The sequence below is a fragment of the Pagrus pagrus genome, assembly GCF_965226575.1.
Source record: "Pagrus pagrus genome assembly, contig: HAP1_SCAFFOLD_31, whole genome shotgun sequence".
In the NCBI taxonomy this organism is placed as follows: Eukaryota; Metazoa; Chordata; class Actinopteri; order Spariformes; family Sparidae; genus Pagrus; species Pagrus pagrus.
In genome coordinates this window covers 371,399-396,812 of record NW_028175432.1, presented here as the reverse complement: position 1 = coordinate 396,812, position 25,414 = coordinate 371,399, and the positions used below count along the sequence as shown (strand labels likewise).

Genomic DNA, 25,414 nt, shown 5'->3' with positions numbered 1-25,414 from the left:
CATTATATATATTCAGTTAATTTACATCAATTTGTAGAAATCTGTTTTCACTTTGACACTGAAGAGGTTTTTTTTGTTATATATTTTTGTTTTGTATATATTTTCTATATTGTCCATGATTCCATTTCTAAAAGCAATGAAAAGGGGAAAACAAATATATATTTATATATGTTAATTGAGATATGAGATCTCAATATCTGCTCTTATGGCAAGCAAAATGATTTGTGACAAAGCCCCTGCAGACCAGACTAGGAAACCCGTTTAATTCGCTGAGTAGCACGTTACCTTCCCTTCATTAAATCGCCATTACATTGTCACTTCCGCCGGTAGGCTTTTAATGTGAAATCTAACAGGAAGTGGACTATCATACAACCGCCAGCGTTACAGCGCCGTGCCACCGCTGAAGTCGATGAAACAGGGTATAACAAGCAGCGTGTTCAGTAAGTACTAAGTATTTCATTAAAATATACAGTAGCGTAACCATGACAAGCCATGATAGTTTGATGCGTTGTGTAGCCATTTTTTATTTACTAAAACTGTCGGCTTTCTTGTTTAAAGGTCGCTTGCCGAACACAGGTGTATCATAAATTAGCACTTGCTAACAGTCACAGTCAGCTTAAGACAGTTATCAGAGTTTTCGGTCACCAGGGTGGACTGACTCATTAAAATTAAGGTCATTTGTATGTTCGGGTGTCAGTTATTTTATTTATTTTTTATATTTTATGTTTGCCACGGTAGGAATGTAGCGGCTATATTCACTGAGTCCATCACACCTGGTGTGGGGGGATGGGTGGTTGGTTTCGCAGCACAATGCACTTGACTTGATCACAATTTGACCTGAAGTCATGCTTATGTGGGCTACGATAATCCAACCATATTGAAGTGGGCAAAGTTTTTAGAGCCATGCATTTCAGACGAGGCGCAGTTAATATGGAAGATTTAGTGTTGGTTGGTTATAGTCATTAAACAGTGTAGCAAGCCAGGTTTTGCTTAGAATATTAATTAAGAATGTAGTGGACGTGTAACCTAAATCATGCCAGTGGAAATCAAATTCAGAGAATATATGTGTGTATATATATGTATCATAGAAGAAAATAATAAATGAACAGTATGTTAAATGAAGGATTTGGGGGCCCCACTGTACTGATTGATTTCATTACACAATAAACTCAATATTTCACAACTAAGTTCAAGCTGGATTTAACAGAAATTGAGCTGGAATAGCACAATAAAAAAAAAAAGAGATGGTAAAAATGGAATGTTTACGCTTGCTGTTTTTCAGTTTGCTAAGGGGAAGAGTCCATATGCTACTTGGGTAACATATTGTTTAAAACCCTGTAACCATATTTTACTAGAACTGATGCCTAAGCTATCTCATTTTTTATTAATTTCTTTGCAGTTTGATCCCGATCTGAGTCATTTAATTATTATTATTATTATAATTATTAATCCGATACTTAGCCCAATATTTTCTTAGATAATACAGCTGCATTACGAAAAAAAACACCTGCATCCAAGCTGTTCTTAATAGCTTTTTTTTATTTTGTTGAAACAAAGTAAATACTTTCATATGGCTCTTTCTTATTCTGCATACCCTATTGCAACATTGGTTTTCATTAGTTTAACAAAAACAACAAGTAAACAAAGTCAGTAAGTAAACCCTGATCCTCTACCACAGAGGTGGGCTGGTTATCCAGAGCGATGAATTCAATGACCTCTGTAATATTTGTTGTCATGTCGCTGACTCGAGGATATTTCTTTTTCCTTTGGAAAGTATCCACGAGTGTTTGTTGCTTCGGTGCCTTTGCCTGTATTGCTTGAGTGAACTCATGTTTTTGTTTATGTGCTAAACAGATAATAAGAATTTTTTATCTATTATTATTTATTGTTTCTAGAGCAGCAACAGTAAAGCTAACAGCAGGAACATCACTATATAAACTAATATATCACTGGAAATGAGTCAAAATGTAGGTAAACATAAATGCATATTCCTTAAAATCATAATATTGAGTGAAGTTTAGAAAGGATAAAGAATACAGACGTCAGTCAGTAACAGCCATTCACCCTGTCCTCCTCCCTCTGCTGAGGTGATGCACTGCCTGCATGTATCACCTCAGCAGCAGCTTCGTGGCTGAAAACATTTTTTTCTCATGTTGACCCTTTTCTTTAAGAGCCCCAGCATTTTCTTGAGTTTGACAGTATAAAGACAGGGCATGAGCACACCACTACCACTTTTTCATAAATTCAAATTAGTCATTATTCTCGCTCTTTATCTACAGTGTGTATTTTTTAATACATTAAGCAACAGATCAAAAAACAATTGTAGTGGACATAATTTTTTTTTTTGTCTTATTTTTTTCTTACAGGACGTGGTTTATTCACCCAAGGTTCATTCTGCAAAGGAGACTTTGTAGTTGAATACAGGGGAGATTTGATTGATGATGACAAAGCCCAGAGGAGAAGAAGCTCTTACCACTCCTCATGCTCTGCATTTTTGTTTGCATTCAAGTGGAGAGGGAAAACATGGTGGTAAGATTTTCAGTTACTATACTGCTTTATAGTTATATACATTGTTAAATTTGACATACAGGCTTGCACAATCAGTGATCGCCATTTTGCCATCTGCTAATATGATCCTGCAATGTAAATGAAATACATTTCGAAATGTATCAAAGTTAAAACAAATAATTGTATAGGACCTGTAGGAGACTATTTTCATTTCTGTAATATTTTCCCCCTCCCTTTACTTGTTTTTTTTATCCTTTTTAAGTATTGATGCCTCCAGAGAAGACGGTTTATTTGGGTGTTTAGTTAATGATGATGCTCTCATGGGTAACCACTTCTTCTTTTCTACTTTGTGTATGGACTTTTAACTTTGATGTGAAGCAAGACTTATTTTTTGTAAGATTTCTACATGTTTTATCCCGCCTTAGGACAACGGATAAAATTTAGCAACTGTGCTAACTCCGGCATATTTACATTGATGCTTTTTGCTGATATGTTGATTAATATGCATTGTCCTAATCAAATAGATAAATAAATAAATAAAAATGAACACAGACATCCAAATTGTAAGATGAAAAAAATTGATGTGGAAGGAAGACCACACTTATGTGACATAAAGGAAGGTGAGGAAATTACATATGACTATGGAGGAGATGACTGCCCATGGCGAATGCAAGTTTGTGTCACAACTGCACAGTGTTTAAGTGTGTAGGGTTTATTGTCTTAGAATAACATGGTGGTTGAATGTAGCGTCATTTGAAAAATAAATGAAATCTAATCAATCTGTGTATGAATACTTTCACGAATTTATGACATTTAGGACAGATCTGAACTTTAATAGACATGTTTTCCTTTGGCAGAAATATTACTCTAATCGGGGACATTCACAACGTCCCCACAGTGCACTTTTACTCTGGTGTACGAGTACAAACTTTTTTTGTTTCTGATGACCTGGAGACAACTGGTCCCCATAAATGATGACAACGTGGTGTGTGAAATGTCCCCACTAAGCTTCTTGTTTTCAAGATGTGTGACAGCACACAATAGCTGAAGTAATTGTAGGAAAAAATGCAGTAGAATTGGGTGTTTGTTTTCCTCTGAAGTCTGGTGTGTAGGCATGTCTTTATCTTTAGAGCTACGTCCTTAAGGAAATGTATTACTCTAATTGAATATTATTAGTGTTAACATCAAATTGACCAATTGCTTAACATATTTTTTATTTTTTTTCTTCCATGAAATCATTGCAGACGACCACAACCACAAGGGATGTTCCTCCTGTCACAGGCTCCAACCATGCTGTCGTTACAGAGATGGAGATAACTGATGCTTCTTGTCCACAGGACACTTATCAACAGGTACGTTCATAGTTGATGTTAACTTCTGGAGTCTCTGTGAGTCTTCTTTTAGTGCTGTTGTTATCTTTAAGCAAGTAAATGCAACAAGTAAGGTCAATATGAGGGAAATCTATTGTGAATCAGGTGAGCCATACAGTTTGATCTACTGCACCCATAAGGCAGATGATTTAAGGGACATTTAGGATAGATCTGAACTTTAGTAGACATTTTCCTTGGACAGAAATATTGCTCTAATCAGGGAAATTCATGACGTCCCCACAATGCACTTTTACTCTGGTGTACGAGTACAAACTTTGTGTGAGGTTTCTGATGACCTGGAGACAACTGGTCCCCATAAATGATGACAACGGGGTGTGTGAAATGTCCCCACTAAGCTTCTTGTTCTCAAGATGTGTGACAACTAGACTTTTAGTCAAGACTGCCTAAACCGAGACCAAGACACTACCAAGACCAGAGAGTATCGAGTACCAAGACCATGACAGACCAAGTCAAGACCAAGACTAGTTCAGCTCAAGACCGAGACCAAAAGAAAACTTTTTTTTTTTGCCATTTTGCATGAGTTGTAGAACATAAGCACCATATTGGGTTCAGCTGCTTAGTATAAATATGAGATTGTATTATTTCAACTACAGGCACAATAATACAGAGACAGTGCATGTATCATAATGCATCAAATATGTGTAGCAATTGCATGACCGCTATTTCTACACTATTTGAGGATTGACTTCTTGAGTGCTGTTAAGGACTGACATGACTATAGTCCCAAAGTCATCTAACAAAATAACAAGCCTCCAACACCACCCTGCACCTCAAAAAAAGTCTATGGGAAATATGTTATGATTTAAATTAAATATGATTTAAATTGTACCTAATTTGTAGATGAAACGTGAATTTTAAATATAAAAGATACACACAATTATCAACTTGAAATTGCATTATTTCCAATTATAGTAGCCAAATTACACCGTATAATATCAGCATCACTGAAATGGCATAGGCCTAATGCTTAATCAATCACAACGATATGCAAATATTATTCAAAGGCCAATGATGCCATATATTTATTCAAAGGCCATTATAAGCACAATGTTTCACAATGTTTTCACAATGTTTCCATGGAGGGTTTCCACACTGTCCAGGCTGACAGGGACTGCACTATGAGCGGTAAGCGCAAAGGAGGGGGGCTTGCTGTTTATGTGAACAACAGGTGGTGCAATCCTGGTCACATTACTATCAAAGACCGCATCTGCAGCCCGGATATTGAACTGTTAGCTGTGGCTCTCCGTCCCTACTCTGTACCCCATGAATTCTCACATGCTATTGTCGTGGCTGTGTATATTCCACCGTCCGCTAACCCGACGTCGGCATGCGACGTCATCCACTCGACAATAGCCGGACTACAGACTGCTCACCCGAGTGCTCTCATTATAATCTCGGGTGACTTCAACCATGTCTCCATTAAAAAAACACTCCCGAAATTCACCCAGTATGTGACCTGTAAAACCAGAGAGGAGAAGACCCCGGACCTGCTGTATGCTAATGTAAAGGACGCATACACCTCCACGTCTCTCCCCCCACTGGGAAGATCAGATCACAACCTGGTGCTTCTCACCCCCTGCTATGTGCCTCTAGTGAAGAGGCTGCCTGTGACCACAAACACAGTGAGGACATGGTCAGAGGACTGCTATGAGGCACTGCAGGGCTGCTTTGAGGTGACTGACTGGAATGTACTCTGTGAGCCACACGGAGAGGACATTGATGGCCTTACTGAGTGCATTACGGACTACATTAATTTCTGTGTGGAGGGCATTGTCCCAGCAAGGACTGTGCGCTGTTACCCAAACAACAAGCCTTGACTTACAAAAGAGGAGGAGCTGAGGGACATTCAGAGGGACCTGAATGTCAAGATCAAAGAGGCTAAGGACGGCTACAGAAGGAAGCTGGAGTGGAAACTCCAGCAGAATAACATGAGGGAGGTCTGGAGTGGTATGAGGACCATTACCGGCTTCAGACCAACTAGCGGTGGAGCTGATGGTAGTGTGGCTAGGGCCAATGAGTTAAATCTATTCTTCAATAGATTTGACACTGCAGCCCTGGCCCCTGCTGGCTCTCCTGTTGACTGTCTCCAGCCACCACAGCTTCAGACCCCCCCTCCTCCTCCTGCTAGCACCCCATCCAACTTCTTGAGCACCTCACACCCATCCCCCACTCCTCACACCTACTCTGGCTCCCATGCTACCTGGCCTCCTCTCATTGTGGACTCCAACTCTCCCCCTTCTCGACCTGCACTGTTTACACCGCTTCATGTCAGGAGACAGCTGAGCAAACTCCCCGCCGGTAAGGCTGCAGGCCCTGACGGTTTCAGCCCACGGGTTCTCAGAGCCTGCGCCGAACAGCTCTGTGGAGTGCTTCATCGTGTCTTCAACATGAGCCTTAGCCTCCAGAAGGTCCCTGTGATATGGAAGACGTCCTGCCTCGTTCCAGTGCCAAAGACGCCGCAGCCCAGTGGTTTCTCGGACCGGTGGCACTGACGTCACATATCATGAAGACCCTTGAGAGACTCGTCCTGGAGCAGCTCAGGCCTATGGTCAGGCCGCACCTGGATCCCCTCCAGTTCGCCTACCGGCCCCGGATTGGAGTCGGGGATGCCATTATCTTCCTGCTGAACCGTGTCTACGCCCACCTGGACATGCCGGGGAGCACTGTGAGGGTCACTTTCTTTGACTTCTCCAGTGCTTTCAATACCATCAGGCCTGCTCTACTGGGTGACAAGCTGACGGCGATGCTGGTGGATCCCCCCCTTGTGTCTTGGATTGTGGATTACCTCACTGGCCGACCACAGTACGTGCGCTTGCGGAACTGTGTGTCAGATGCTGTGGTCAGCAACACCGGGGCTCCACAAGGGACTGTCCTCTCTCCTTTCCTCGTCACACTTTATACCACGGACTTCAGCTACCAGACAGATGTCCCCATTATGGACATCTAAATCTACCCAGCTCAAACCAAACTGGGGACAAGTAGTGGCGGCTCCAGAGATTTATTACTGGGGGGTCCATGGGGGGGGGGGGCCGGATTGTTTATAGGAGGTGCTAGTGAATTCTGACACAACAAACACCAAAAAAATAATCTTAATAATAAGATTTATTGATCCCGGGTTAATATACTGTACATAAGGGTTTTGTGTTTGGCTTTACTTCAATTATCAAAACAATCATACAATCAACCCAGTATTTATGTCCCCAACCAAATAACATGACGGCACAAAACAAAAACAGCAGCTGATCACCATCACTCCAAAACTAAATAGAAAGGGTTCCAGATCTTGTCCGACTTGTGTTTCAGGCTGTAACATGTAACATCATAAACACTGTGAATTATTTTAACAAGCACCACAGAGAACATCTGTAGATTTACAAAATAGTCCAACTGTGAGCAGCAACAAATGTAGCACAGTATATAGTTAAATATACAAAGCCATCTAACAAAATAAACTGTTACAGGCTACATAACTTGTGTGTCACTCCTCTTGTGTGTCCTATAAACTCCTCTCCACTCCCATCCTCCTCTGTTCTCCCCTCCTTTTAGGGCTCCACTGAAACTAACTGAGTGAGACGCACAAATACACAAACACACACACACACACACACACACACACACACACACACACACAGGATAAATACAACAGGTATAATAATAGGCAAACAATAAGTAGCATAATTCAGACCTGTCAAAAAAGAATTGTGTACTCACTAGTCATAAGAGAATGATCCGCCTGTTGTTGTGATTAGCTGCGAAGCGGTCAATGACTGCATCCACATCCAGTTCTTTGGTCCTTTTTGGAGCTGATTGCCAGCACACCCAGATTGCTGGTTCGGGCATCTCCACTTCTGTTCCTGAGGTAGGTTTTTAAACGCCGTAAGCAGGAAAAACTCCTCTCACATGCAGCTGATGTGATGGGCAGTGTCATGGAGATGCACACAAGTTTGCACAGGTCGACAAAAGCATCCTTGTATGTCCTCAATAGCACCAGCACATCATGGGTGGTGCTGACAACGTCCCCACTTTGTTTTTTCCTCACAATAAGTCTTTTTACCTGGTGAAGTTCTGCTCCAAGGTTTTCCTCCAAGACTCTATAGTGTTTAGCCATGGGCAAAAGGGCATTTTTGTCCATGAATGTCTTGTGTTTGGGGTTAACAGCTGCTGCTCCTTCCAGAATGTGGCAGCTTTCAGAAGAAAATCGCCTGTTCAATTCACTGATTAATCTGTCGATTACTGGGGAAAAAGCAGTGCTTGCAATAGTCATCTGAAGTTTCCAGTGGCTCTTTTGATCCTGTTTGGCTGTTCACCACAAACTCCAGCAGGTGGCGGGGCTGTTTTTTTCTCCTCACTTGTGGGCGCTGCATGTCAATGCTAAGTGACTCACACATGTCACTGGCACAGTCCCAGATTTTTGTCCATGTTTCAGCATTGCGTTTGTCATTGAGGGCATCAACAACTGCAAAGACCAGGTCAATGGCAGATGCCAGCTCCAAATCTGTGGCCTGTAGATGATCAGATAAGGTTTTTGTGAGACTAAATATGCTCTCCAGCATATAGATGTGCAGAACAAACTGTGCATCAATAAGTCCAATCAGTGATTTCGCTTCAGTAGCTCTATGAGCATTCGTCTGGTTGCTCACATCCACAAGAGTTGCTAAGATAGAAGGGATTGTTCTTTTTATTGCCCACAGTGTAGAATATTGGCAGGCCCATCTGGTATCTGATAGTCTTTTCAGTTCTGCTGTTCGTTTAATGGGCTCGAGTTCTTGCTGTTTCTCCATGAACACCTTGTGTGTCACTGCCCCAGAAAAAAAGTTGTACAGCATCTGGACTGTTGCAAAGCATTCTGCAACTGGTTTCACATTATGCACACAGTCAACTAAAACTAAGTTTAGTCTGTGCGCTTTGCAATGGATGTAAAGTGCATGTGGCACTTCTTGGCGTAATTTTTCCTGGACACCGTTGTTGCACCCGGACATGACAGATGCCCCGTCATAGCACTGTGCAATGCATGCATTTTTGTCTATGTTGCACTTAGCCAATGTCTGTTTAACTGACTTGAGTAAAGACTGTGCATCCAAGCCATCTGCAGGGATAAAGTCCAGAAACTCCTCATGAATGTTGTCATTATTTAGGCAACGCAGAACAACAGATATCTGCTCTTTCTTGCTCACAATTTTTGTTTCATCCACCATTAGAGCAAAGTGCTCTCCTAGCTTAACCTCGTTGCTTACTTGTTCTCTCACCATGCTGGACATAATATCAATCAGCTCATTTTGAATATCATGGTGCACATATTTAGCATTACCGGGTCCACTAGATAATTTCTTTGACACAGTACTGTCAAATTTCCCCAGCAGATTTAACAGTTCAAGGAAATTACCTCTGTTGGTGGACTGCTCATCCTCTCTGTGCCCCCTCTGTCCAATCGTTTGACAAGCTGTAAACTGCAGTGACTCCACCACTGCTTGCATGTACTGCCTGTTTTCTTGTACAATCTTGCTATGTCCAGTATCAAGGTGCGTCAAAATCCTCGACCCGCTTTTCTGTTTTTCCTTGAACTCACACCATCCTTCCATGGCTAGTCTGTGAGAAGCACTTGCATTGTGCTGAGCCAGTTTCTCTGCTCCTTTTCTCCAGTTTGTGAACCCGGCATGGGTGAAGCTCTTTTCTGTGTGACTCGGCCCATGGCCAAGGTGGTGGAAAAAATGCCTACAGGCATGGCAAATGGCCTCATCAATTGACAGCGAGTATTGCAGCCACGAATACTGTTTGAACCACAAGTAGTTAAAACTCCTTAAAGTTGGCTGGGAATGGGATCCAAATCTCTGACGCATGTATGACTGGAGTTGAGGCCGCCTCGGTCCCTCTGCTGGGTCTTGGCTCAAATCCACAGGGCCACCAAGATTCCTGCCGCCCGTGACCACAGTTTCACCGCTCGTTGAAGCACGCCCTTCCATCTCGGCACCGTTCTCATTTTCGTGTCTGTTAGCATTACCTCCGGTCTCAGAGTCAGAGTCTGTTGTTGTTGGAAATAAACCCTCTGCGGATGCAGCAGTCGCCGCTGATTCCGCTGACGCCGTTCCAGTTAATGCCTCTTCCTTGTCTTCATCCTCCCCTTCATTCTCATTCTCCACGTTTGGCACCATCACTCTATCCTCCACGCTGGCGCTGGAATGTGTGTGTGAATCGCCGCAACCGCCATCGTCCACTCTCACTCGTTTTTTTGGGATAACGAAAGTAAATCGGTCCATGATGCTAACTCGCAAGCTAGCTGTTAATAGCCTACGCCAAGCAACGTCAAAAGGTCAAATGTAACGTGCCGTCTGCGTGCGAAACCAGCCAATCAAATCACGTGACACAATAGCAGCAAGGGTCATCATCATTTAAAAAAGTTATGCCGGTGGCGGCAAGGAAGTAGATCCGATGATTAAATGGCTCCTCGGGATCCCCCTGCTCCATGTTGATCCTTCTGAAGATCCCTGAGAACCTCTTCTCTAAAGACTTTTTTAGTGCTCTAACTATTGTCACAATCTGCGGCAGCTGCACTTCCATCTTGTTGAGGTAAGTTCCAGGACGGTGGGGACCAACATGCTGATGGTAACCACAATATCTCCTTCTGTGAGGTCTGTTGCCTCAGAAAAAGGCTCAAGCACAGTACAAAGGTCTTTCAGCTTGGGCCCATTCTCGGACTGAAAACGCAATATTTTCTGTATCACATTCGCTGCACATTTCTGTGACAGCCCGGTGGTATTGTTAGCTGCCGGGATAGATTTATTAACCCCAAAGTGGGTCTCAAACATGTCTCTGACCTTAGAACTGCTGTGAAGCAGGGTTGTGAACTTGGTGGCCTCAGCAATGGCTCTTGCAATTACCTTCACTTCTTTCATGCCATCACTGACGACCAGTTGGAGCGAGTGTGCGAAGCAAGACAAGCGTTCACCTGATGACCACGGCTGTTCAAAGTCTTCTACGTCCTCCCACATCATTTCATCATCAAGGTCATCACTGTCACTTTCAGGTTGCTCTGAGTCTGGCAATCTCACTTTAAGGGCCCGCTTCATGTTGGATATGTTATCCGTCAGAATGAAGCTTATTTTGTTGCTAATGCCATACTCCTCAACAATTTCATCAAATTCTGAGGTGATTCGTGTCTTGTACTTATTTGTACCTCGTAATACAACAAACGGACCAGAGACCAAGACGTGTAGTTGACTCTTTACTGAAGCATCACTTCCTATCTGAACACTCGCGCATGCGCGCTCATTACATATCCAAACCTGCTCACTACATCTCCCCCTTTAAACTGAGACTTTCCACTTCTTTATAGAAAACTGAAATCATATGCTATTAAAGCCTAATGCAGATTCTACCTTCTACGCAGGGGAACAGATGACATGTTAACCATCACTGTAAACATGAGCATATATGTAAACTGGTTAGATTAACTGGTTGATTTCAATGTTACATCACTTATCACATCTCATTTTCTCTTTTTTTTTTTTTTTTTTTTTTTTGAACATTAAGGTAAGTACATAACCTAACTGAGAGGTAGGGTAGACTGCCTGATCCTCTCTGTTGTGGTATGGAGTTTATTCTGCTCCATGTATACACACAACACTAAACTACAAATTCAGTCTTTTCACAGGCTTGACTTCCCTGCCAGCCCTGGTGTGTTGTGCAGAGTCTGGCTGGTCCTTAGACGATGAAGGCACCACTCTCAGGTGAGAACGGTTTCTCCGGAGACTGCCGGTGGAGGTTTGAACCACATAAGAGCGTGGTGTCCCTGCTGAGCCAGAGACGACTCCTGTGTGTGTTGTGTTCCGTATCCAAACCTTCTGACCTGGCTTGAGAGGTGGTGTCTCCCGTGCTCTGTGTCGTCTGTTGTATCCCTCAGCCTGTTGTCTTTTCAGCTCCTGGTCTTTCAACTCAAAAGCCCTTAAGTCCGGCCAGGCTGGTGTGAGGGTGTTTGGACTCACCGGAAGGGGTGTTTGAATGTTTCGCCCCATCAGGAGCTGTGCAGGTGATACTCCATGAGCAAGAGGAGTTGCTCTGTACGTCATGAGTGCTTTGTGAGGGTCCTCACTCTTCTGCAGCAAGGCTTTGACAGTTTTTACTGCCCGTTCAGCTTCCCCGTTGCTTTGTGGGTAACGGGGGCTACTGGTTACGTGTTGAAAGTTGTAATCCTTAGCAAAATCTGCAAACTCAGTGGCAGCAAACTGTGGTCCGTTGTCTGTGACGAGTGTATCCGGCACTCCGTGGCGGCTAAAGATGGCTTTCATCTTCTCGATCACAGCTGTTGCTGAAGTGCGTGTAAGATTGACAACTTCAATGTAACGTGAATAATAATCAATGACAACTAAGTACTGACCCTTCTTCCACTCAAATAAGTCAGCTGCTAGCCGCTCCCAAGGGCGTGAAGGCAAGGGTGTGGTTATCAGAGGTTCTGTGGCATTTTGACACTCTTTAGCGCAAATTTCACACTGACGTACTTTCTCTGATTTGTGTGGTCAGCCCTGGCCACCACACTGATTCATGCGCCCTGGCCATGCATTTCACCATGCCTTGATGACCCTGGTGTAGTTTGTCCAAGATGTCGTTTTGCATGCTTAATGGGATCAGTATCCTGTTTCCTTTCATTAGCAGGCCATCTACCATCAGCAGGTCATTTCTGTATTGCCAGAAGGGCTTTAACTGTGGTGCCGAACTGTTTCTTTCCCACCCTGTGTGGATCAGGGAGGACAGCTGCTTACACACGGGGTCTTCCTCCTGAGCTCTCCTTATTTGTAGCAACTTCTCAGGTGAGGCTGGGAGCTGCTGAATGACCTCCTGGATATGAGCGTTCACGTCATTCTGAAGCACAAGGTCATCCTCTGTTGCTGTCGACTGTAGTGGCGCTCTTGATAAAGCGTCGGCTGCCACTAGGTTTTTTCCTGGTACGTGTATGATCGTGTAGGAAAAACGCATAAGTCGTAACCTAAATCGCATGATGCGAGGTGGGACGTCATCAAGCGGCCTTGAGCTGAGGAGACTGATCAACGGTTTGTGATCTGTTCGCATCACAAAGTGCAGACCCAGGAGGTAAGTCTGAAATCTTTCGCAAGCCCAGGTGACTGCAAGGGCCTCCTTCTCAATTTGGGCATATCTGCGCTCTGTCTCAGTCATACTGCGGGATATGAAAGCCACTGACCTCCAATCTCCTGAGTCTTGAAGCTGAAACAGCACCCCTCCTAACCCATACGAAGAGGCGTCTGCTGACACTCTTGTCGGTTTGTCTGGGCTGTACTGGGCAAGGACAGCAGATGAACTGAGCTCGTCTTTCACTCTATCAAATGCACTCTGCTGCGCTGCTCCCCACATCCACATGTTTTCTGCTTTCAGGAGTTCTCTAATAGGTCCTGTGAGCTCTGCAATGTTAGGCGAGAACTTTCCCACATAGTTGACCATTCCCATGAAGCGCTTCACATCGGACACGTCTGTCGGTGGTGGCATCTCCCTAATCGCTCTGATCTTCTCTGGATCTGCATGTATGCCTTCTGCACTCACAACATGTCCAAGAAATTTGACCTGCTTCACGGCAAACTGACATTTGTCATTTAGAGTGAGGCCATGCTGCTGCAGTCTTTGCAACACTTTATGCACTCTCTCATCATGTTCTGTGGGGGTGGCACCGAAAATCAGGATGTCATCTGCATGACATAAGGTTCCCTCCAGGCCGTCCAGCAGTTGCGTCAATCTCTTCTGGAAGTGCTCAGGGGCCGACGATATACCAAAAGGGAGACGATTAAAGCAATAACGACCAAAGGGCGTGATGAAGGTGGTGAGTGGGGCTGAAGCTCTGTGCAAAGGCACCTGCCAAAAACCAGCAGTGGCGTCCAGTTTGGAAAAAATTCTAGCTCCGGCTAGTTTAGCTAGTGTTTCATCAACTGCTGGAAGAATATGTCGCTCCCTGCACACATTTTCATTCAGGCGGGTTAGGTCAACGCATATTCTAATTTTTCCATTTGGTTTTGGTACTACAACCATACCTGAGCACCACTCTGTAGCTTCCTCTATGGGAGAAATAACACCCATTTCCTCCATCCTTTTTAACTCTTCTTGGACTTTTCCCCTTAATGGCAATGGCACGCGACGTGGCACAGCGAGGGCAAAGGGAGAGGCATTGTCTTTTAGTTTAATTTTGTATTCTCCCTGTAGCTTACCTAAGCCAGTGAAAACTCTGGGATATTGTTCTTTGTAGCTTGTTTCCGCTGTTGTGATAGCCTGTACTGGATTGAGCAGGTCAAGGTCTTGTATAGCAGGTAATCCCAGCAAAGGAGTCACTAAACCTGGCACAACGTACACCTGCTGCTTTGCTACAGTTCCATTATGGCTAATCTCTGCAGTAAAATGTCCGTTTACCTCTATGGGAGCGTTGCTTGGTCCACACAGTCTTTTGGTTGTCGGTAACAGCCCCCCGTGTAGCTTTTTTGAGTACAAGCGTGCTGGGATAGCTGTCACTGCGGCGCCCGTGTCCAACTTGAACACCATCTGCTGGCCATTCACTGCAACTGACTTCTGCCAACATGTGTCGGATTTTGTACAATTCACTGTGCCCAGGAACAATGACTCAACTCTCTCATCCAAGTCACTTTCTTTAATTTCCTCCATTCTCATTTTAGTTTTACAGACAGCGGCGAAATGTCCCTTTTTCTTACATTTCTTGCACTCAGCAGTGCGGGCGGAATATGCATTGAATGAGTTTTCATGTATCCTTCCACATCTGCCACATTTATCATTTGCATAATTTTGCACTGTGCTTTCCTTCGGCTTAAAGCCACTCTTCCCATGTGGGGAGAATTTCTGTTTGAACTTGAATCCAACTGCATCCATGTTTGCCTCAGTGGCATCAGTGCTACTTCTTAATACAGGCTGTTGCTTTTTAATTTCCTCACTTTGTCGGATTTTCGTCGTAGCTTTCACAAGAGTTAGCTCAGAATCTAGCTGTAATTTCTCTGAAAGTGCGTGGTCTTTGATACCTACGACAAGGCGGTCTCTGATCATCTCATCTTTGAGAACTCCATACTGGCAATGCTCAGCCATTTTATGCACAGCTGTAATAAACGCTTCTGCCGTTTCTCCGGGCTCCTGGCGACGTTTGTTGAATTTAGCTCTCTCGTAGATAACGTTATGCTTGCAAATGAAATGCTTGTCAAACGCTTCTTTTACTTTGTCATAGTTTTTCTTGTCCCCATCCGACAGTGCTAACGTGTTCAGAACATCATCCGCCATATCTCCCATAGTGTACACTAGGGAGTTCACTTGATACTCTTGACTTTTTTGATTAAGTCCTGCTGCTATGCGGAATCTTTCAAAGCGTCAGCTCCAATGTGGCCAACTACCGAAGTCTCCGAAGTCAAATGCTTCTGGTGGACTAATCGAAAATAGAGAATCCATTCTGTTTTACTTTCCGAAGGCTCCCCTCTGTATCATTGACCGATGTTGTGTCAACATAGCTTCACGTTAGCTCTGCTAGTTCACTCACTTCACTGGAGTTGGCGAAAAGTTCTCTTCCCGTCGGTAAACTGCAACGAACCTTCCGTTTACTTGCGTCGGGTAGTTGCTTTCTTATCAGAGGCGAGGACGGTCACTTCTGACACCATGTCTTGTACTTATTTGTACCTCGTAATACAACAAACGGACCAGAGACCAAGACGTGTAGTTGACTCTTTACTGAAGCATCACTTCCTATCTGAACACTCGCGCATGCGCGCTCATTACATATCCAAACCTGCTCACTACAATTCGTTCACCACAATGCTTCCCTGTGAAATGCCGACAATCCAGCAGAAAGGATTTTTAACTGTAGGAGTCCTTGTCTTCGCAGGCAATATGCGCAGTAACCCCAAGGAAGGAGCGAAGCCTCCTGTCAGACCAGAGGTCGGTTGTTAGCGCAACACTTGCCTGAGCTTCCACCGCTTTGATGATGTCATCCTTAACCTTACTGACTAGATAAGGTATCTGCTTCTCTGTCAAGCTGGTCCTAGACACAGGAGTGTATTTGCAGTCTATGACAGAAAGAAAGTGTCTAAAATTTGGATTTTCTACTAGAGACAGGGGCAGAGAGCATCCAATGACATGGTCCTGGAGGATGGCTTGTGTAATGGCCTGTTGCCTGGATGAATGGGCATATAAGTGGATTCTTTGCGCGAAGGAAGGTATTGTCTGCTGTGTGGTGTCTGCCATTGCCAGTGATGCAGGTCCTGCTTTGTACTCCAAGTACCTGCAAAATAGGGAAAGAGACATCTGTAAGACATCTGTTCATATTCAACCACAACCAACTGTCTTGCAAGTGATGTGAAAATTAAGTGTACAGTCTTGTAAGGGAAATTCTCCTTTGTGAGGTTGAGAGTTGCTAAATCTCAGAAGAATTGTAGACTCAGCGTGATGAATCGGATCTCTTTAATACATGCAGCATGGAGAGAAGACCTGAAGTGTTCTCTCCCGTCTTCCAAATGTTTCTGACTTAAACACAAAACAGAGTGGGGGGTTACAACATTTCTTCCCAGAACAATGACCCCTTGATGTTTGGTGGATCGTCTCTTTCCCAGGACAGTGACCCTTTTGATACTTCATTAGAATGTAAATTTCATCTACCATCTATCTTCCTGTAACACCCCAGACGAGAGGCAATTGTCTCTCGTCTGACTCTGACACTTACGGCAAAAGGGGTTTCTCCCCTTTTGCTCTCACATCCTGATATGGTGTTTACAGTATATTTCTTACTCAATGGAAAACTATTTAATTTCTCACAAGTCTAAACATCAGGTCTTTGCATTATGAAACCTAAATCCAATCCAGTATGACACATTAACAGATCATCTCTGTGTTTGACTTCATCTTTTTGCATAACTGCAGCACTATGCCTGCTCCTCCTGTCAGCCAACTAACTCATGTGTATTGCTGCTGATAAGAAATGAAACCAATCTTAACAGAAAATACACTTCTGCTCTATAAGGTCTGATGTTGTTCTCTACAGAATCTGTAGCTTAAACCATTCTGCAGCTGTAATGGCATGATAGGCTCATAGGGCCACACAGAAGTGGACTTAACCGTGTTAACCACATCACACATTATACATACATGTACCATAAGGCTGTGTGTGTGCGCGCGCTCTCACGGATTGACAGACTGTGTGCAGCGACACTGTGCCGTACCGTATCCACCCCCCCCCCTTAAGACAGTGATGAAAGCCATGATCCCAAACAAAGAAAATACTTTCTTTATGTTGTACTGGATGACTGCGGTATGGAGAGTCCCACCATATGTGACGGCACAACACCTGACTTGGACATCAACTACATCGCATCTGTCACCACTATTGAAGAAGAACCCTGCTCAAGTCAGGACCCCAATGGCAGCGTAGTTGTTGGTGCTTTCCAAAAAAAAATGGCAAAAGAGTCTACAATAAGAGACACTTCTGTGTCTATTGCAGTAAGCCATATGCCAAAATTGCAAGGCATCTTGAAAGTGCACACCAAGATAAAATGGATGTGTCAAGAGCTCTTAGCTTTCCAAAGGGATCCAAAGAGAGAAAACAACAGCTAGAATATATTCGTCACAGAGGCAACTATGTTCATAATGCTGCTGTCATGGAGTCAGGGAAGGGGCAACTTGTCCCATTGAAACAGCCACCAAAAGAAGTGCAGGCAACTGATATCATGAGCTGTGCGTACTGCCAAGGACTCTTTACAAGAGAGGTTCTGTGGCGACATGTGCAAATTTGTAAACTCAAGCCTGGGTCAATCAAACCAAAGCCCGGAAAGAACCGTGTTCAGGCTCTGTGTACATACACAGGTCTTGTGCTTTTGCATATGAACAGGCACTTGTGGGAAGTTGTCAGTGCTATGAATCCCAGTCCTGTCAAAGAAATTACAAAAAAATGACCGCGTAATTACTGAGTTTGGAGAGCACATGCTCAATAAAGGTGGGATGACAGCAAAAAATCAACAGTGCACTCGAGAAAAAATGTGTGAACTGGGACGACTGCTGGCTAATGCCAGGAAATTTACATTACACAATTTACAATAAAAAAGATGGAGGATTTTATTAATTATACCTAGAGTTGGTCAGAGTTGTCAAAGTGACATGCGGCTATGAGAGCAGCACAAACACTTTTGCCATTCCGTTACTTGCAACTAAACTTGGAAACTCTCTGGTAAAAGTCAGTAAGCTCATCAAAGCTCAGGCGCTAATAACCAATGATCAGGAACTTGTGATGCATGCCACAGAATTCCAGCAAGTGCACAGTGAAAAGTGGAATGCAATGGTTTCTGCAACAGCACTGAGGAACATTGTTGAAGCCAAGTGGAATGCACCAACTGTAATTCCCTTTACTGAAGAAATTCAAAAAACGCACCGGTTTCTAAATGACTTCCAAGGTGAATGCAGTGGTGCGCTGTCCGAACGTCCTTCTACAAAGGCCTGGATAGATCTGGCAAAGGTCTGTTTAAAACAAACCCTGCTATTCAACAGATGCAGGGAAGGATGCATTTTTGTCAAGGGACACATCTGAGCCCCATGAGGATTTGAACTGGGCACTGTCTGCAGAGCTTTTTTCCAGCTCAGACATTTCTCAACGATTATCATCAGAGGAAAGCGAGGCAGACCAGTTCCAATTCTTCTGACTTAAAAAATGCTCTGTGCATTAGACATCCTTGAGAGGCTTGAGGGGTTCTTAAAGACAATTGTTACATGTTTGCGAGACCTGCAGCTATGTCACACTTCCATGGTTCAGACTGCATTCGTGGCTTTGCAAATGCGTGTGGTGCAAAGTGTCCCAAGGCATTGACATCAACCAAACTGTGAAAGCATTCTGCGACCCTTTCAACAGTCCTGAACAAGACAGACACGGAGATGGACCAACTGGCCAACTTTCCACGACATCAGACTACATCGTGAGTTCTATCGACTCGCTGAGAAGACGCTGCAACTCGCGAAGATCAGCAAAGTTTTTATGGCACTTGAGCAGGAAAGATTGGTCGAGTTCCATGACAAGAATTTGAATGAAATCACAATTGATCCAAATAGTATGTTTGATTTCCATTCTCCTTTGTCTACCATTCTTTTTGTTTGACCAGATTTATAAGCTTGGTATGTCTCCTGCAGACAAAGTTCTGGGTAGTGTTGATAAAGATGGGTGCAGAGAGGAAGGAAACCATTCACCTTCTATTGATGGTATTTTTTATTTAGTTTTTAAGTAGGTTGTTGTACCATTTATTTTTGTCTCATATTCAAGATGACGTCTTTTATGGTACATTTCCTCACAACGTTCAAATACATTTGCAAATTAACACAAATATAGAATTTTAAAACTTTAATCTTTTATGGCACTGAAGTGTTTTGACACTTTATGGTCAGCATTGTTACAGCACAACTGAAGAACATATCTGACTAAATTATGTATTTCAGCAGAAAATAATGTTGCAGGTAATGAGGGGGATAACATCCCACTAACACGCAAGAGACGCAAACAACCATCAGCAGAGGATGGCGCATATTCTGGAGATGGTGCTGTAAGACCTTCTTGCAAAGGTGAATTTTTACACAAGATCAGTAGATGAAAAGCGTTTGAAAATAAACAAAAGATTCCTTCCATCTTTTCAACCCTGAGTTTGGGGGTGCAGAGGCATTGTTGCTGATCAGGTAGAATAAAACAGTCACAACCTGGTATAGTTTACTGCAACCATTACTTTTACTGAAAATATTTGAATTACATTATCCCAATTCTGCTTAAATTCTTCAGTAACATTTGCAGTGAAAGATATTTCCTTGTAAGTGTGATATTATTTATTTTACTTTAAGTATAGGTAAAGTAAAAGATCAGAATACTACGCCCACCACTTCAACCAAAAATATAGAAATATAGACACTGCATTGGCACGAATACAAATAAACAAGGGAAAAAAATACAAATAAACAAGGGAACTGTGGTTTTTCTGGGTGAAAAGTGCTATAGCATTGTAATTTCTCAACTGGTTTTGAGAGTAGTAAAAAAATAGTAATAAACCATTGAATATAAAAATGGCTCATTGAAATTAGTTGAGAAATTCAAATGTTATAGTGCTTTTTAATCATAAAAAGCTCTGTAAGCTTTACTTATATACATTTACAGGCCAGTCTTGCCCAGTCTGATATGGTGGCGAAATTGATGTATTGCGGTAATAAACCAAAGTCAGTGCAGCATGTACATGTACATGCCTTTTGTAAGCAACATTAACACGTCAGACTAAATAAGAGCTTGAGTCCCTGTGAGCTTCAATAGATTAAACAGTGTTTAAAAGATTGGTTAATTGAGCCTTTTTTCAGGTAAATACTGGATGTAATTCAGTGACAGTGAAGAAGTTGATTGTAAATCAGTTCTACAACATTCAAATGCATTTGCAAATGATGAATGCAAATACAGAATTTTAAAACTTGAATCTTTCATAGCACTGAAATGTTTTGACACAATTTTTTTTTTTATGGTCCGCATTGTTACAGCACAATTGAAGTATTGTCTTGTGACGAAGAGGACATCGTCACCTTGCTTTGCACACATGGCACCACGCACTTTGGACTGAGTGTGACTACAGTTTAATAATTGCACAGACACTTTAAGAGGAGCACCAGCACTTTATTGGAGATTTGCACAATACATTTTAACACTATTTTTTGCACATTTGTATGGATATGTTTATCGTATTTATTGAACGTTTATTGTCCTTGGTCGGGTCTTGGTATTGCAGGTGGGTGCTGTGTGTGCCACGCAGCTCCACCTAGAGCAGAGGGACAGAGGGTTAACAGTGCATAATAATTGTTAATTGCTTCAACAAGGAGCTAAGCTAAGAATTTGTATTGTGTTGCTCAATAAGTGCATGCAGTGAAGAAGTCAAGTGTGTTGTGTACTCACCAGTCTTGTCTTCAGGGTGTGCAGTCAAAAGGCTTCCCCCAGTAAAAGGGTAACCAAGTGTAAATTGGTGTGGGGGTGGTGGATGTGTGTATTGTATTTTAGTAAATGTAATATGAAGTGGGATGTGTATTTTTTTTGTTAGGGGAGGCAAATGAGGGTGTGTATATAGGTTACTGATTAGGTAGTGTAAATATAGGAATAAAAATGGTGGATTAAACATGTTGATAGGCAGTGGATCCCTGTGGATGGAATCTTCCAGGGTCATTAGCTGTGACACCAGCTGTCGTACTGATGTGTTTATGCTGTTTGCTGAGATGGAGGAATAAAGAACCACCTCTGTGACCCACCTTAAACCTGCCTGTGGATCATTTTTTGCTGCACCATCCAGCCGTAATTGTGGTCATTCTCACAAGTGGTGTCAGAAGCTGGGGCCCACGTTACAGCAAAGGATGCCAAGGCAGGGGAAGAAAAATGTCCAAGAAGAACCAGATGAGGGGCCCTGCGGAGCAGGTGCTCCAGACACCATGACGGATGCTAAAACAGAAGACAAGCTGGATGAATTAGCAGGTATGGTGAAATCACTCATGCGAGCACAAACGGAGAGAGACCAGCAAAGAGAGAAAGAGTCCTCACTTCAAGAACAGCGATGGAGACGCATGCAGTATCAAGTCTCCCAAATGCAGCAACAAGTTAACATGAGGAGAGAAGAACAAAGAACAGAGCCGGACACTATGGATGAGAGTCAGCGCCCACAAATAAATGATGAAAATTATGGTGATTTTGATGACCCAGATGAAATGATGAGCCAGGCAAGTTGGGTTGTCAGACAGAGGGAACTCAAGCTACTGCCATTATGTCCAGATGATGACATTGAGCATTTCTTAACAACATTTGAGAGAATGGCCCAGGTTTGTCACTGGCCTAAAGATGGATGGGCTGTGCGTCTGGTCCCTCTGCTCACCGGCAAAGCCCGCAGTGCTTGTGTTCTGATGGACATGAAAGAATCTGAAAGATATGAAAAAGCTCCCCAGACAAGAGGACATCTTCCAGACCCGCTGCATCCGGAAGGCTAAGAGAATTACCAGAGACAGCACACACCCTGGTCACTGCTTCTTTGCCCCGCTGCCCTCAGGAAGGCGCTACAGAACACTGAGCGCCCCCACAACAAGACTAAAAAACGCCTTTACCACAGAGCTGTTACACTACTGAACTCCACCCCCCTCCCACACTGAAACCCCCCCCCATCAACACACACTTACACACACACATTGCACTACTGGTCCCTTTAAGGCTTGGACTTCTTTGCACACATTTTAATTATTGTTATATTGTTGATTGTTTTCTTTATATTTTTATATTTATTTATATGTACAAGGCAGCTGGAAGGCTACTCCAACAAAATGTCATTGCCTCGACAATGACAATAAAGACTATTCTATTCTATTCAAAGTTAAAGCAGCAATTCTGGCAAAATATTAAATTACACCTGATACTTACTGCAGAAGATTCCGGTCCCTCAAGTTTGAGCCTGGTGAAACTCCAAGAGAGCTGTATGTGCATCTAAAAGACCTTTTTTGCAAATGGGTTAAGCCAGAGAAATCAACAGTTAAAGAACTAGTTGACACTATTATTCTTGAACAGTTCCTGAGGATGGTCCATGCAGAGCTGGAGATCTGGATCAGAGAGCATGACCCCAAGACAGCAGAGGAAGCTGCACGCCTGGCCGGCATCGTCACATCAGCCAGAAAAGGAAGCTGAGCTGCCACCTTTGGCTGGGAGAACCACCAGGTCCATTCAAGTAAGTCCTCTGGGGGTAAACAGGGGCTTGGTCAAGTCACGAGGTAGATGGTTTTCAAGTGATGGGCAGTTTACTCCCCAGGCCACAAGCTATGCTAAAAGTCGATGTCAGGTGTTACCACTGTAATGGTTTAGGGCATAGAAAACCATTTTGCCCAGCTTTGAGCCACACTAAACCATCTTTCCTTTATTCTGCTCCAAGGCCAGCTACAGTGGGTACAGTGAGGGACGCAGGCCATGCAGCCCCAGTTCTGATCAATTGAAAGCGTGAAATAGCATTACTTGACTCTGCAGGTTTTCAGACTGTAGTTTTGTCCGGTTTGGTCCCCAGAGATAAATGGAGTAAAGACAGATCACGGATAAGCTGTATTCATGGAGATGAGCATGTTTATCCTACAGCTGAAGTTTATCTGACTGTGGGGGGGGCAGACTTTAATGTTGCCTGTGGCATTAGCTCCAACATTGCCATACACTCCAGGCCAGTGGTTCTCAACCTTTTTAAGTCGCGACCCCCAATTCAATATGCACTGCTGTCCGCAGTTGAATACATTGTGATCTCGTTGATCTGCTCTGTACATGCGACATCTATTGCACGTCTGTCCGTCCTGGGAGAGGGATCCCTCCTCTGTGGCTCTCCCTGAGGTTTCTTCCGCATTTTTTTTTCCCTGTTAAAAGGGCCTTTTTTTGGGGGCAAGTTTTTCCCCACTCGAATCGAGGGTCGAAGGACAGAGGGTGTCGTCTCTGTACAGATTGTAAAGCCCTCTGAGGCAAACTGTGATTTGTGAATTTGGGCTATACAAATAAAATTTGAATTGATTTGACCCCCCCCCCACCCCACCCACACACAATCAATACACCGTAGGCTACGTCGAATTTACAAATCAGACAAGCACTTATGATCACACTTCAGCTATTAGTTTCTTTATCATTTTATTTTGAAACACTTTTGAATATTTTCAAACAAGAGTCTGACTTTTCACGTGAGTTACAGACCGACGATGGTCGCTACATCCCATCATATTGCTGGTAGTTGAGCCGGTTAAAATGTAAACAATTAACGCAAACTTTTTTTCTTTTTAATGAAATAAAATGATAACCAGCACATGCTAATTAGGAAGCCTTAACAAAACACACTGGGGAGAAAAACTGCCCATGTTTCATTTTAAACATCTATGTTGCTGAGAGCTTAAACATGAAAAAGAACGTCATAACATTGTGTCATAACAACAACTTAACAAGTTTTGTTAAAACAAACTCCTAACTCTATAAACGTTGTCTTCTTTTTTTTTTCTTCACAAAGCCAAATAGCTGCAACCACTATGTAATGTGATGGCTGGGCCTTTTGTTTGCCTCTTGTTTGAACAGAGCAGCTGCATTCTTGGCTTTATGTTAGACACGGCCACGCGAAGATCACTCTCAACTCTGAGGAGTCGTGATCTGTATTTGTTTTTCAGTATTCATCTGTATTTTGTTGTCATTCATCTGTATTTTGTTGTCAGTGCAGAAAAGGTCTTTTCACACAGATATGTGGATGCAAATGGAAATAGTACATCGGTTGCAGCTTTTGACAGTGCTGCGTACTTTGTTGCTACTGACAACCAGGACTCTTCCAGTGCGCATGCCGAGATAGCAGTCTGTAACGTGCGGTCAGAGGAGAGATCTAGCAGGGCGTCCTGCAGCTCTGATGGCAGGTGATGTGCGGTGGAGGTGGTGAAAGGCTGGCGTATCCAGTCGTACTTTTCCGGCGTGTCATCATTTGGGAAGTACTTATTGAAACTTTCAAGCAGGCTTCTGAGGTGAGAGGCAATAATTCCTTTCATAGTTTGAATGGTTATGTCGTAACTCTCCATAAAGTCATCAAGCTCAGGGAACATTTCAACACTTCCCCCTTGCACTCGCACAGCCCACCACTTCAGCTTTCTCTTAAATGCCATGACCTTATCAGAGAGAATAAGGACATTTGTGTTTGGGCCTTGTAGGGACAAGTTTAAGCTGTTTAGTTTGTCAAAAATGCTGGCTAAATATGCGAGGCTCGTGACCCACTTTGGGTCAGTCAGATAGTCAGCAAGGGGAGAACTACAGTCTGATAAAAATATGCGGACCTCCTCACGCAGTTCAAAGAGCCTCGTTAAAACTTTGCTGTGAGAAAGCCACCTGACCTCTGTGTGAAAGAGAAGTCCTTCGTGGTCTGATCCCATTTCATGACAGAGTGTGGCAAAGAGTCTGCTTTGCAGTGGCCGTGATTTAATGAAATTGACAATCTTAACTGATGTTTGGAGGACACCTGCCAGCAAGTGCTTCCCTGTGGATCATACAGTGCAGAAATTTCACATGGGGGCTACCTCTAACACGCAGGCCCTCAAACCTTTTCTTGCCCCCTGCATAGCTCCAGCTCCATCTGTGCACACAGAGACACAGCTCTCCCATCTCAGTCTCTCTTTTTGTATGTTACTGTTGAGCTTGTTGAAAATGTCCCGTCCAGTGCATGTTCCCTCCATTGATGAGCAAAACAACATGTCCTCGTAGCTGTACCTCACAAAGGCCAGCAGCTGCGCATCTCCTGACACATCTGTGCATTCATCAATTTGCTCTTCCTCACTCTGTCAATGAGTTGCTCTTTAATGTCATTTGCTATGTCCTGAATGCGGCGCCCCACGGTGTCATTTGACAGGGGAATGGTTAAAGAGTGTTAGATATTTTCTCCCCATGCATTGCTCTTGTGATTGCTACAGCTGCGGGACGGATGAGACTCTCCGCAATCGTGTGAGCCTTTTTCGATTGAGCCACC

General features: G+C 43.4%; 1 protein-coding gene across 10 annotated transcripts in view; it reads left to right on the top strand.

Annotated features, from left to right (window-relative positions):
• The first annotated feature begins 358 nt into the window (after window positions 1-358).
• The window catches only part of LOC311253674 (uncharacterized protein), a 48,000-nt gene continuing 22,944 nt past the window's right edge, over window positions 359-25,414 (top strand). For 6 of the 10 annotated variants that reach the window (XR_014621785.1, XR_014621786.1, XM_084384176.1 and 3 more), the window contains exons 1-3: window positions 359-440; window positions 2,367-2,529; window positions 3,753-3,860. Coding sequence is in view for 4 of the 10 variants with exons in the window: in XM_084384176.1 (XP_084240302.1) it covers window positions 3,829-3,860 (32 nt within the window). In the remaining 6 variants the exon portion in view is untranslated. Of the gene's footprint in view, window positions 441-2,366; window positions 2,530-3,752; window positions 3,861-19,349; window positions 19,473-22,470; window positions 22,628-25,414 lie in introns of all 10 variants that reach the window. The other 4 variants (XR_014621783.1, XR_014621784.1, XR_014621788.1 and 1 more) reach the window with 2 other exon arrangements.